Source organism: Pyrus communis, chromosome 12 (genome assembly GCF_963583255.1).
Source record: "Pyrus communis chromosome 12, drPyrComm1.1, whole genome shotgun sequence".
NCBI lineage: Eukaryota > Viridiplantae > Streptophyta > Magnoliopsida > Rosales > Rosaceae > Pyrus > Pyrus communis.
In genome coordinates, this window is record NC_084814.1 from 25,930,491 (window position 1) to 25,942,897 (window position 12,407).

The 12,407-nt window shown below is 38.5% G+C and overlaps 3 protein-coding genes and 1 pseudogene across 3 annotated transcripts; 2 read left to right on the forward strand and 2 right to left on the reverse strand.

Moving 5' to 3' along the window:
- The first annotated feature begins 1,011 nt into the window (after positions 1-1,011).
- LOC137710920 (protein REVEILLE 7-like) lies at positions 1,012-3,895 on the forward strand. The gene is made up of 7 exons (XM_068450083.1): positions 1,012-1,254; positions 1,459-1,538; positions 2,014-2,130; positions 2,236-2,347; positions 2,440-2,501; positions 2,667-3,080; positions 3,162-3,895. Exons 2-7 carry the CDS (start codon positions 1,527-1,529, stop codon positions 3,825-3,827), a joined length of 1,383 nt encoding a protein of 460 aa, XP_068306184.1. The 5' UTR covers positions 1,012-1,254; positions 1,459-1,526; the 3' UTR covers positions 3,828-3,895.
- Positions 3,896-4,052: 157 nt separating this feature from the next.
- On the reverse strand, positions 4,053-6,185 carry LOC137710922 (organelle RRM domain-containing protein 6, chloroplastic). The gene is made up of 4 exons (XM_068450085.1): positions 5,900-6,185; positions 5,589-5,657; positions 5,356-5,462; positions 4,053-4,339 (listed from the first exon to the last, which is right to left on the reverse strand). The coding sequence occupies exons 1-4, from the start codon at positions 6,183-6,185 to the stop codon at positions 4,250-4,252; spliced, it is 552 nt and encodes a 183-aa protein (XP_068306186.1). The 3' UTR covers positions 4,053-4,249.
- Positions 6,186-6,467: 282 nt separating this feature from the next.
- On the forward strand, positions 6,468-9,310 carry LOC137710921 (uncharacterized). The gene is made up of 6 exons (XM_068450084.1): positions 6,468-7,037; positions 7,128-7,262; positions 7,395-7,477; positions 8,448-8,553; positions 8,666-8,765; positions 9,097-9,310. The coding sequence occupies exons 1-5, from the start codon at positions 6,489-6,491 to the stop codon at positions 8,741-8,743; spliced, it is 951 nt and encodes a 316-aa protein (XP_068306185.1). The 5' UTR covers positions 6,468-6,488; the 3' UTR covers positions 8,744-8,765; positions 9,097-9,310.
- Positions 9,158-11,929, reverse strand: LOC137710262 (NAC domain-containing protein 54-like; annotated as a pseudogene).
- Positions 11,930-12,407: the final 478 nt, after the last annotated feature.

Here is a 12,407-nt window from a genome sequence, read left to right on the forward strand (position 1 = left end):
AAAATTAGACAAATTCAAAACTACTAAAACATTTATTTGTAAGGAAAAAAAAAAAGGACACATACAATTCCATAAAGAAATTATAAATTCTTAATTCAATGGTCAATTTTAGTAATTTTGGGTTGATATGATTTTTGAGAAAAAAATATAGAAAAATAAACGATTGGATCGTGTAAATACCTTACAAAGTGAATTATATTGTTAAAAATTAGATAAAAAAAAATATATGGCAGGGATTTGCCATATATATTATGTGTCGAATCTTTATCATATGATCACGATCTGAGGTTGAAGGGACACCACTTGCACTTTGCACTGAGAAGTGAAGGGGACTTGGCTTTTTGTCTCTCCTTGTTTCTCGTGGCTGAGATATTTTCTTCATTTCATCATTCAATTATCACCCTTTCTATTCAACTCTTGTTCTTCTTTTTTTCTCAATTATTTGGGATGATATTATTTTGTTCCACTTATTATAACTAGTTAGTTCTAAATTTTTATATTTTAATATAAATATATCGTTATATGATTTTATTTTAATATTTCACAAATATAATAAACTATCTTTTAAATAAATATGCAAATATTAATTTAAAATGTCAATAGCAGATACTAAAAGTAATAGAAAAACATGAGATTTGGAGGAGTCTAATGTTGGAAATAAATGAAAATATCTAATTGGTGATAAAAGACTCAGTCTTGCAGTAATTATCCAAATCTCGGTTGGAGTATTGGGAAGATTAAATATCTTCCACAAAAATATCAAGAAAATACAAAAAAATTGGGGATTTTTGGAGTTTTCTTAATATGGGAGAAAAGCCGAAAAGGTGGGAGACAGGTTACAACTCACCAGAAAGTGCCGGGTGTCTGAGGGTCCCCTGCGTCCTCAGCCACAAGATTTCTCCCACCCGACCTTTTATATTTTCTTAGAAATTAAATTAAAATTAAAATTCTCCAGTCTGACTCTCACGTGGCGGATCCTGCTTTTACTTTCTTCCTCCATATAACTCTCAATTTCCTTGTGCGCTTCTTCTCTACTCTCACATTTCTTCCTCTCTTTACATCCTCCTTCCTCTTCTTCTCTGGATTTGGATTTGGGTTTCTGTATTCTTTTGTTTTTTTTCCGGCTATCCGACGCCGGAATCTGTTTGTTTGTTTCTCGGGAAAGTCCGAGGGGAGTTTATTTTCCCTTCTTCTCTCCCAGTTACAAAACTGTCGAGAAAAAGTTTATTTTCAATATTTCAAATACCATTTGAGGTAAGCTTCTGATTGATCTGCTTTATTTTCCCATAAAAATCTTTTCTTTTCTTTTTTTGAAAAAAAAAATTGATAAAGTTTGATTTTTTGTTCTTATTTGACCTTTTTGTTCATAAATAAAGTATTTATTTATTATTTAGATTCAGCGGAATATCCAATCGATGAAATTCTGTGTTTTTGATTTGTTGTGAATCAATTTTGCAGATTAAGGTTTTGTTCGGTAACGGTTTGGAGTAAACGTGTCGGACTTGTTCTGTTTGATTTGAGCAGCAATGGCAGTTGAGGTATGCAAAAGCAATTTGTCTTACTATGTTTCAATTTTCTGTCTTTTTAATCCATTGTTTTGGTCGGAATCTGATGATGGCATGTCAGTGAATACTTTCTTAGAACAATATGTTCCAAAAGTTGAGGAATTTGACTGTCGGTTCGATGCGTACTTAGATAGATGTCTCAGATCAAGATGGGGTTTTGAGGCAGTGGTTAAATTAAGTTTATGATTAATTGATGAATATGTTTCCTCATCTGTTTCTGTGGATTGATTATGTTTCTGTTAACTAGATCAAGCAATTTACCTGATTACTTACTCCGTATTGGATTAATATTGCGATGCGGCCCGTTTTGATGTTTTCGAACTCGTGCAGAATTATTTTGTTGTGTGTTTTCGAACCGAATTGTGTACTAATGATGAACGCTTTTTCGCTTGTTATTTTTACTATGCTGGAATCAAAAGTATCAACTCGACTTTGTGTTTGGACATAGGATAAGATTGAAGCCACAGGGTCCAACGCCTCCGTTGTGGTTGGAAATTGCAGTTCAAATGGTGATGCGCAATCTAATGCGGAGATTTGTTCATTTGGCAGTGACCATGCACCCAAGGTCACCTTCTTTTCATTGCCCTCGTCACGGAGGGGTCTCCTTTTGCCTCAAATTTATGTACCTGCTTAAATTTTCGCTCAACGGTTCTTTGTTTTCTTTCCTCAGGTTAGGAAACCGTATACGATTACAAAACAAAGAGCAAAATGGACAGAGGAGGAGCATCAGAAGTTCCTTGAAGCCTTGAAATTGTACGGCCGAGGTTGGCGTCAAATAGAAGGTATAAGCTCAGTGCCTTATAACTTTGTCTAGATTCTAGAGTAACTTCCTTTCACACCATCTGACGATGAAGTAAAACTCATCTTTATGCAGAACATGTAGGCACCAAAACTGCAGTTCAAATTCGAAGTCATGCTCAAAAGTTCTTCTCTAAGGTTTAATGCCTATTCGACTTTAGTACCAATTTCCTTTTGTAGTATGTACAGGATGCTGAAGTTTCTTGAGTTATATATTCAAGACCCCTATTAAATCGTCATTTGGCCGTATTTTTTATTAGCATGTATCCTTCACTGTATTGATATGGTTTTTCTTGCTTCCAGGTTTCTAAGGAGTCATGTGGACCTAGCGAAGGCTCCATCAGGCCTATTGAGATTCCTCCTCCCAGGCCTAAGCGGAAGCCTGTTCATCCTTATCCACGAAAATCAGTGGATTGTCTCAATGGAACACCAGAAAGGTCACCATCCCCACAATTTTCGGCTCAAGGGAAAGACCAACAATCTCCTTCTTCAGTATTATCTGCACAGGGTTCAGATGTACTGGGGTCTGCAGCTTTGGACCAGCATAACAGATCTTCAACCCCGACTTCATGTACCACTGACATGCGCTCAACGGGCCCATCCCATTTTGAAAAGGAGAATGATTATTTGGCGTTCAGCTCATCTGCTGAAGTGCAAGGGTCCTCGCCATCAGTCCAGTTATCTGCTGACTCAGTCTTGGAAAATTTTCCGTCCGTGGTATGATGAACTCTTTTTTTTATTCCGATTAGATTCCTGTACTCTGTTTTGGTTGGGTTCTGATATGATGTGGATTTCCAGAATTACAGATCAGGTTCCAATCACACTGTGAGTACTGAAGAAGATGCTGGCCATTCAGGAGCTTCTGCGAGCATTAAGCTCTTTGGAAGGACAGTTTTGGTACCAGACTCGGAGAAACAATCTCCAACTGGTGCCGAGGATTCTAAGACACCGACATCAAAGGTGGAACAAGACAATTGTGAGAGGGACAATGATAAGCTTGTTCAAACACCAAGATCAGATGCGATAGATACGAGTTTGACACTTGGTGGGATTGTTGGTAATTTGGATCCATCGGCATGTGGTGCTACAACTGATTGGGAACACCAAAAACATAGCCCTAATCCTGAAGCTCCTCTGCCATGGTGGGCTATGTATCATGGTCTACCGTACTTCCACATCAGATCATGTAACCAAAACTCAGCTCAAATACAAATACGTGTAGATTCTTGTGCGGACGAAACAATTAAACAGACGGAAAGATCATTTGGTAGTGCAGTGGAAAGTTTAGGAGAGAAGCACATAGAGTCTGTGAGTTCATTACGCGAAGAAACTCGTTCGGCCCCCTGCAGTTCACGGAAGGGGTTTGTGCCGTACAAAAGATGTTTAGCAGACCTAAGTAAGAACTCATCTGTCATAGTTTCCGAAGACATGAGGGACAGGCAACGGGCTCGCATCTGCTCGTAGTTTTGCATTTTAGATGTTCTGTTTTCAAGTTTTTAGCAATACCCGCTTTGATTGAAAGTTTACAATTTGATACGTTCCTGTCCGATGATGCTGCATTTATGCAACAAGCAATAATAGTAACTTCCTTTCTGGATGTATTCTTTATACGAGATTATTAGGCTTCAATTGGATACGTATTCGTTTCCTTGACAATTTTCTTGGTCGCATCGCATCGCCAGTACGTAATCATTTCAAATCTTTCTTGCCTTGACAAAAAGGAGACTGAAAATCGCTACCCTTTAACGCATCGTCACATTTGCAGACAAAGAGAGCACAAGTTTGGATCTTTAATTGAATCCAGAGCACACACATGAGAATTCTAACGAAGCGAACGCATCGATGACTTTTATGTTAAACAACAATCATAGGCTACGGCCGACACTTCAATACCGTCTTGGGTTTTGTTTGGGGTTTTGACGGAGCTCTGATCTCGGCTTTGCAACTTCAACAAATATTACCCTGCCATCCAAAAACTGAAAAAACAAAACAAGCAGCAAAGAAAATCTCAATATCTGTTACGTCATTGTGGCCGAGCCAATATAAGCAAAGCTACCAAAGATATTGGAAACGAGTGCTGGTGTGCGCAGCAATCATTAGAAACGAGAAAAAAAAGTTCAAGGTTCAAAAGGCCATCAGTTCACTATATATATCTTCTCAAGTCACATAGGACACAAACTCCATCAAACAACTAACTCAATGTTTCATCAAGCTCAAAAACAATTGACTCTCTAGACCCTAGAACAGGTATAAAAGACTATAGTCATTGACCTACACGTCAATAAGTGAAGATTTCCAATTGAAAGCATGTCCACCTAGTTGTGGTTTCCCTTCTAATGGCAACACGTCTGAGAGCAGTCATGGACTATGAAACTATGCACTACTTCACCAAACCAACATACTTTAAGGCTACCTAGCATGCACATCCTTGAGGGGATTTGATTTATGAGGTTAATGCATGTTTCTGACAATAATGAGTCACAATCGGGGCAGCACAGCTGAAAATGATGGCATAACGTTAGAGCAGAGTATGACTATGCCTACACTTCTCGTGATAACATATGTTTCACGTTTATGCTAAAGTTTACGCACCACCATTGGTTTAGATGATAATTACAAGGTGATAGAAACCTTTTCACGTTGCCATCAAAGGTACCCGTAACACATAGGGGTCCCTGATACAAGCAGGCCAAAATCCCAAGTCTCCAAGATCTCTCTTGTGCAATAAGATTATATCTAATTACTACGAAACTCTGTTCTCCTATGACACTCTCCTTGATATATTGTTGCTTCACTTGTTGGCGAATGTTATCTTATACTAGTAAAGCCCGAAAGTCTGAGAGAGTATCTCAGCCTTGAAAACAGTTCAAACGCTCTTGTACTGCGGCTTTAGTGCATGTTTGGTATGAGACTCTCAAGCAGTGTAATTTCTTTCATAATTATTTATCTTCTTTTCGAAAAGGAAAAATGGAGCCTCCTGGGCAGCACGTACCTTTCCGTGCATTCCCTCGATAGCCTTTTGGGATTGCTCTTCAGTTTCATAGCGGAGAAAAGCAAAGCCTCTTGGCCTATTTGCAATTCTATCCATCACCAAATTGACTACAAATTGAAATGGAATTATTCGAAACCCAAAACAAAGTTAAAATCAACAGAAAAACAGCTGACAGAGGCTAATCGCAGCTCAACTAAGAAAAGAAACGTGCCCAAAATCTTTGATGCTCTCACCTTCTACAAGTTGTCCAAAATTTTGGAAAGCATTTCGTAAGCTCTCTTCAGTGGTACGAAACGAAAGCCCTGCATGACAATTGACAATTGACAAAGCATCCTTAATTTGGAGAAAGTAAGAGGACCCAAATGCATAAATTGTCCATCATTCAAGCCTCCAACAGAGACCGCCTCAAGTTTGGTGCTTTACAAATGCAAATTGAAAAAGTTTTCACCTTTCAATCATACAATTGCAATTCCATGTTATCAATCAATATATAAATATATATATATATATATGAAGGGAAATTGGGAAAGAGAGAAAAGCTAACCACTGACGTAGAGCTTGGTGGAGGTGGAGGAAGAAGAAGAAGAAGAAGAAGAAGAAGAAGAAGGAGAAAGAGACGCCGATGGCGAGAAGGTGCGGTTTTTGTGTTTGGGAGAGGAGGATAGGGACTGCTTATTCCGCCAAGCACGGCAGGCAATTGAGGAGGTGAAAGTGATGGTGCAGCAGCCGCCGACCACCTGAGAAGATGTCTTCTGTTGTTTGAGTCTGTTGCTCGAACTGGAAGGCCATGGATTTGCAGGGCTCCTCAGGATAACAACGGTCGTTGCCATTTGCAGTCAGAGCCAGTCCACACTCTGCTTCCACAAGTCTATAAAGTTGTGGGGAGAGCGTTTTAGGTACGTCTGCCCTACTGGGGCATGGTGGGTGGGGCCAAACTTGATGATTTAGGGACCAAACTTGAATTAACTTTTTCTTTTAAAACCCGAAGTGAAACAATCACTAAACTCAGGGGGCAAATTTATAATTAACTTAAAAATGAAAAACAATTAGAAGTCACAGGAGGCAGAGCGGCGGGGCGGCAAAGCTGAGTTAGGCAGCAGTGGTCGCAGTAGGCGTCCGGCACGGCTGCGAACATGAATATGGTAATTAACACGAGACCGGCAGTGTTGTACCATTACCCTTGCCCGGACGGCGCGTTTGCTGCTTTGGCGGCGCACCTCTACTTCTCCGCCATCTCTGTCGAGCCCCTCTTCTTCCCCAACACCGTTTACAGCCCCATCACCCCCCAACACCTCCCTCTCGCCGATATCGACCACCTTTACCTCCTCGACTTCGTGGGCCCCCCTGGTTTCGTCCAGAAGATCTCCTCCGCGGTCCCGAACGTCGTGGTCTTGGACCATCACAAGACTGCCATTGGAACCCCCATAGGCGGAAACGTGGCCGGCGTCGTAGACATGAACAGGAGCGGCGCCACCATCGCTTTCGATTACTTCAGGGACAAAATTGACGCCGACAACAAGGCGGCGGTTGCTCGGTTTGACGCGGTGAGGAGGCTGTTCGAGTATATCGAGGATGGGGATCTATGGAGGTGGATGCTTCCAAATAGTAAAGCTTTCAGTAGTGGTTTCAAAGATTTGAACCTTGAATACGACGTCGGGTTGAACCCATCTTTGTTCCAACAGGTGATTTCAAATTTGCTTGCCTTATTAATTTATGGTGTTGAATTTACTGAAAAGTTGTGTGCTTTATTGATATTTGGTTTGAATGAGTAGCTGCTTTCTTTGGATTTGGAGTCTTTGATTAGTGAAGGAATGGCGAACTTATCGGACAAGCAGAAATTAATAGATGAAGCTCTCAGTTCGTCTTATGAAATTGCACTTGGCGGCGGAGCCTTTGGACGTTGCCTGGTATTAATACTTATTAGTATACTTCTTTTCTGCTTTCTATTGGACTGCTGCTGCTGCTCTGTGTGTGTGTCTGAACATAAGAAAGAAATAAAATTGATAGGAAATGCATAATCTTATCTTTTCTGCTTGTAGGCTGTCACCGCAGATTCTATCTCCGAGTTGAGGAGTGAACTCGGACATCAATTAGCTACTAAAAGCCGTAGTCTAAGCTTAAGGTATGTAGCATTCTGTTTCTTTACTCATGGTCTTGAAATGACATTTATTGGAATTAGCGTTCAGGGCGCGCTTCATGTTGCTTCTCTTTCCATTACTGCAATGCGTCAAGATTAGAAGTCTTGGGCTTTTTTAGTTTGAATTCAGTTTTATCATTGGTTGCGGGCCTCATAGAGAACTAAGAGGAGAGACTACTCAATTGTTGAATCCTATCCTCCTGAAACTGCACGTTTCTTAGAATCGCAATCCATACCTTTCTATCCATTCTCTTTGAAGGGGTTGCAAATCATGTCTGATTGGGAGGACCAAGTGATTCGCTCAAAATTTGAACCTCGACTACTGACACAGTAATCTTTTCAAGATCTGGATTCATGATGATGATATTTTTGGTGAAGGAAGTGTATTGAGGAAGTAGTCTTGCAAACCGATTTGCAATTAAAAGAATTTTATGAAAGAATTGTAGAAAGAAAATGTGAAAGTTTTAAGGGAGAAACCATGTGATGTAAAAATAATCGCACTATATCCAAACTGATGTTAGGATTGAACACTGAAGCATGTTGAACCGTTGGGGCTATTTTTGCTCCTGTTTTACTCGGTAAAAAGTCTGGTTAGTATAGACCCATATTAGACTCCTTGAATGTACTATTCTGGCAATTCATTATTTCATCTTGTTTTTCTGTTTGAAATCGATGTGGATAAACTTTTAGTAGAAAAGGGTTATATCCTGTCATCTACATTTTTCAGAACTATATTCATGTTATTTTGTTTGTTTTCTGTGGAATCAGTTTTTTATGCCTGTTTATTGAGGTTGTTCTCTTCCAAGCATGGTTTTATTGAGCTCAACTCAAACTGTTCCACCCATCTGGAAATCCAATGCACATTCAGTAACTTGTTTGAGATGTATTTTAATCAGTGCCATTCTTCCATTTTACACTTTAGTTATGTTTTTTGTTTCTTTTAAATTCTTTGTAGGGGCATTGGTGCTGTTGTATACAGAGTGCCTGAGCTTGAAAATGACCAAATGCTAAAAATAAGCCTTAGGAGTGTGGACACCGAAGACACAACACTCATCTCACAGGTTGTTCTGTCATCACATGGATTTTCTTTCTGCCTGTTAAACATGGAATTAACTGGCACATATATGTAGTACTTTGGAAAAAGCTAAAACACGTTTTGCATTTTCTTCTCAGGAATTTGGAGGCGGTGGGCATCGAAATGCTAGTTCCTTCATGTTAGGCTCTGCAGAATTCAAGCAGTGGAAACTGTGAAGATTAATATGCCATTCAAGAGGTAAAACATCAAATTCGATTTGTTAAAAATGTGTATATATATATATATATATAGCTTTATTCCACAAGTAACACCCAAATCACCTCAGGAAAGAGTTTAATAACAAAATCTCTAGACTGGTCATCTGAGATATTGACTCACTAGAGAATCTGCCAACAAAACCAAACCAAACCAAACCGTCATAAAATGACTAAAGCCAATTAAAGATAATTAATCTACCAATTAATGAAGGTATGATGACAAGCCTTTGTCTAGTGTTCTTCATGAAATCGTGTATATATGTTGTATTTTATTGTTTGAAAGTTACATCCGTCCATACATGCATTTTCAGGTTATTTACCGCCAACACCAATATTCCGGTAACCATCCATATACTCATCTCCATTGATCAGTTAGTTTGTGAAGGCCACATGAGAGAGCTGATCTTCACCACTGACACCAGTGTTAGAAGACACACTGCATCCACGTATCATCTGTGATGAACTGCATCCACGAATCGTCTTTGTCATCTTCCTCCTGCGGGCATGAGATTGACGATGACGATGCCATCGGATTCTCCGGTGACAGGGTTTGATCACAGTGATCATTGTTTACACCTTGTGATCTTTCATGAATATTGTTTAGTGTTAAATGACTTGATTGGCCTTGCTGCTCTTCAATCTCCGAGCAAATGCCATTTTTCTTAAACACGCGACACAATGCAAAAGAATCCTGCATATAAATTCATACTAGTTAATTAATTTCTCTAGTCAAAGTGTAAAAGGAGTTGGAATAAAATATTATATAATTGATAACAATATGTGCGTATTAATTGTTTTGGACTTTGGAATAAAGTAAAAAGTCCCCGACACCTTCTTACACAAATGAAAGTGATCGATGTGGAGTTAGGCTGCTTTATAATTAGTGGTAGGCTGTGTTTAATAAAATCGATAAAAGTTGTCTCTAAGTTTGTTTACAGGAAACATTTTAGTTATTTGTGAAAAAATTTCTCCTTTTTTTTTTTCTTTTAAAAATGGGATAACTGGTGGCAAGCACAGTTATCCATCACTTTTAAGATGAAAAATCTCCTCGTTAAATAAAGGGGTTGTTTGACAAAAAAATATATATAAAAGGATGATCATGTGGTCGTTCACGTGACAATTTAACAAGATATTAATAGATTTTTATGGAATGACTAAAGTGATTTACAGTGGACAAAATCATGAACCACTTCTACAATTGTGGAGTTATGCCAGATACCATTTTAGTTTGAAAGCCTTAGTTATATGATCAAACATAAGTAGAGTATAATAATCCTTAGTTCTTAATCAAGCTTGAGTTAATTAAGGGATATTAATTCATATCTGAATCTTGTGGAGGATTGTACTTTTGTCTGATTATAAAAAGGAAAAAGAGATTTAAGTGATCCAGTGCAAGCAACGAATATATGTCAGCTATGTGTTTATTTATTACAGTATTTATATATTTCGAAAGTATAATATCGTAAATTACATGCATGCAATTCCAAACTCATGCAAGTTTCACGTTGATAGTTTTACTTTTTATTATTATACACGATAGCTTATGGTCATTATGTTCTATAATTAATCCTTTAATTTATAATTGGAGTGTTAATTAAGTTTAGGAGAAAAGAGGTAGAAATTAAAATAAAAAAGTATGAGAAAAAAAAGGAAATGCTTTTCTCCCTGCCTCAAGCATCGAACTTCATGCTTTTTAGGTCAAATATATCCTACTGATTCGAAAAAAAGATTAATCTCTGAAACAATGGTCTTATGGTTTCCTTTCTGTGCGATTTTTGGTAAAGATAATATTTGAAGAAAATATAAAAAATAGACAGTGTGATTGTAATACAATGTGAAGTTATACTTCCTAACTAAAGCTCACAATAATTATTCTAATCATCTTTTCTTTTCTTTTTCTTTTTTTGTTTTTTCATCAGCTAATCAGTAACAGTGAGTTCCTTCCTGATCACCACATAATTAGTTCTAATCAATAAATTAGTGAGAGTGGTCATCTTATTTAGTTCTATTCAATAAAATAGTGAGAGTGATCATCTTGAATTTATAAGTCACACTGGCACTTAATATTGATTGAATCCCACTATACTCAACAATTTAATGATGAGAATCGTTTGGGACAAATAAAATGAGCTACAGATACGAAGAGAATAATCCTTAATCCTCCTAACTGACTAATTAACCTGTGGACATTATATATATAATTGGATGTGCTATCCACACACCCCTAATTACTTCTCTCACACCCCTTATTTAATTATGTCATTTGATCGTTGTCAGTTCATTCAATTAGATGATCGAAAATTAAAAAGGTGTGTGAGAAGTAAAAAGGAGTGTGTAAATATCACACCCCAGTATAATAGTACATTTGTGTATTATTAATTAATTTAGTGATGGAGAACAAGGTACCTGAATTGCGGCAGATGAGGACGAGGTGTCGGGGTCGGAGGAGCAGTAGTAGTCCTTGTCGTCGAGGCGATACTCGTGCATGACCCAGTCAGTCCGAATGCCCTGAGGGGCTCGGCCTCTGTAGTAAACCAGCGTTTTCTTCATTCCGATCGCTCGATTCTGGCACGTCACTCTCCTGTCTTTTCCAGTCGACTTCCAATATCCTGCTCTCGTTGCTCTGTTTGTTCTGAAGCCATTAGGGTACTTTCGATCCCGCGGTCCAAAGAAGTACCACTCCGGGTCTCTACTTGGCAAAAACGATTTTTCTGCATTGATTGATGCACCAATCAAATATGTAATTGTATGCAACTATACATGTAAATATAGATGACATAATTTGCATTGTACGTATACTACATTAATAGCGCTCAAACGCTAACGAGTAAGTTAAGTATCATGAATGGTATACTGCTTGAATAATAATGATGTTGATTAGTAAGAGTACTCAAATGATGATCGATGAACGACCTGCTAATTCCCAAGGCTCGCATTTGTAGAGATCAACTTCAGGAATGATGTCGAGCTCAATCTCCTGGCCGTTGATTTTCCTTTTGAGGTAATAATTCACCAGCTCCTCGTCCGTCGGGTGGAACCTAAAACCGGGAGGCAATCCCACTGGCGCCATATAATTGATATGAACGCACGGCGCAAGCTAGCTAGTTTTTTTTTGTCACTGATTGTTTCCTTGCGACCGATCGATCGTCCTTCTCCTCCTCCTCCTCCTAGCTAGCTAGCTAATGATTTATGGCATCATGATCATGTTATATATAGAGGTATAAAAAGGACCGAAAGTCCCTTGTATTAAGGTCTTTCCTCACTCCGCATCAGGACCTCACTTTTCCTTTTCCAGATTCTCAGACAAAACCTTCTTCCTGTTGACACTTCTCTGCCTTACTGAATATTTTTAAATTTTGCTTATTATATTTCAATTTTGTTTATTTTGTTAACAAAAATCATATATATATATATATGAGAAATTAGGTTTTCATTCTTCTTTTTGCTACTTCATTGATTAAAATCCTATTCATTTTTAATTTTTGATCGAAGTCTTTGTGTCACATCCCGGTCCGGGGCGGATCACTTCCCGGCCCCGCTCCACCACCGTAGCACGATATTGTCCGCTTTGGGCCCCGACTATGCCCTCACGGTTTTGTTTCTGGGCACTCACACGAGAACT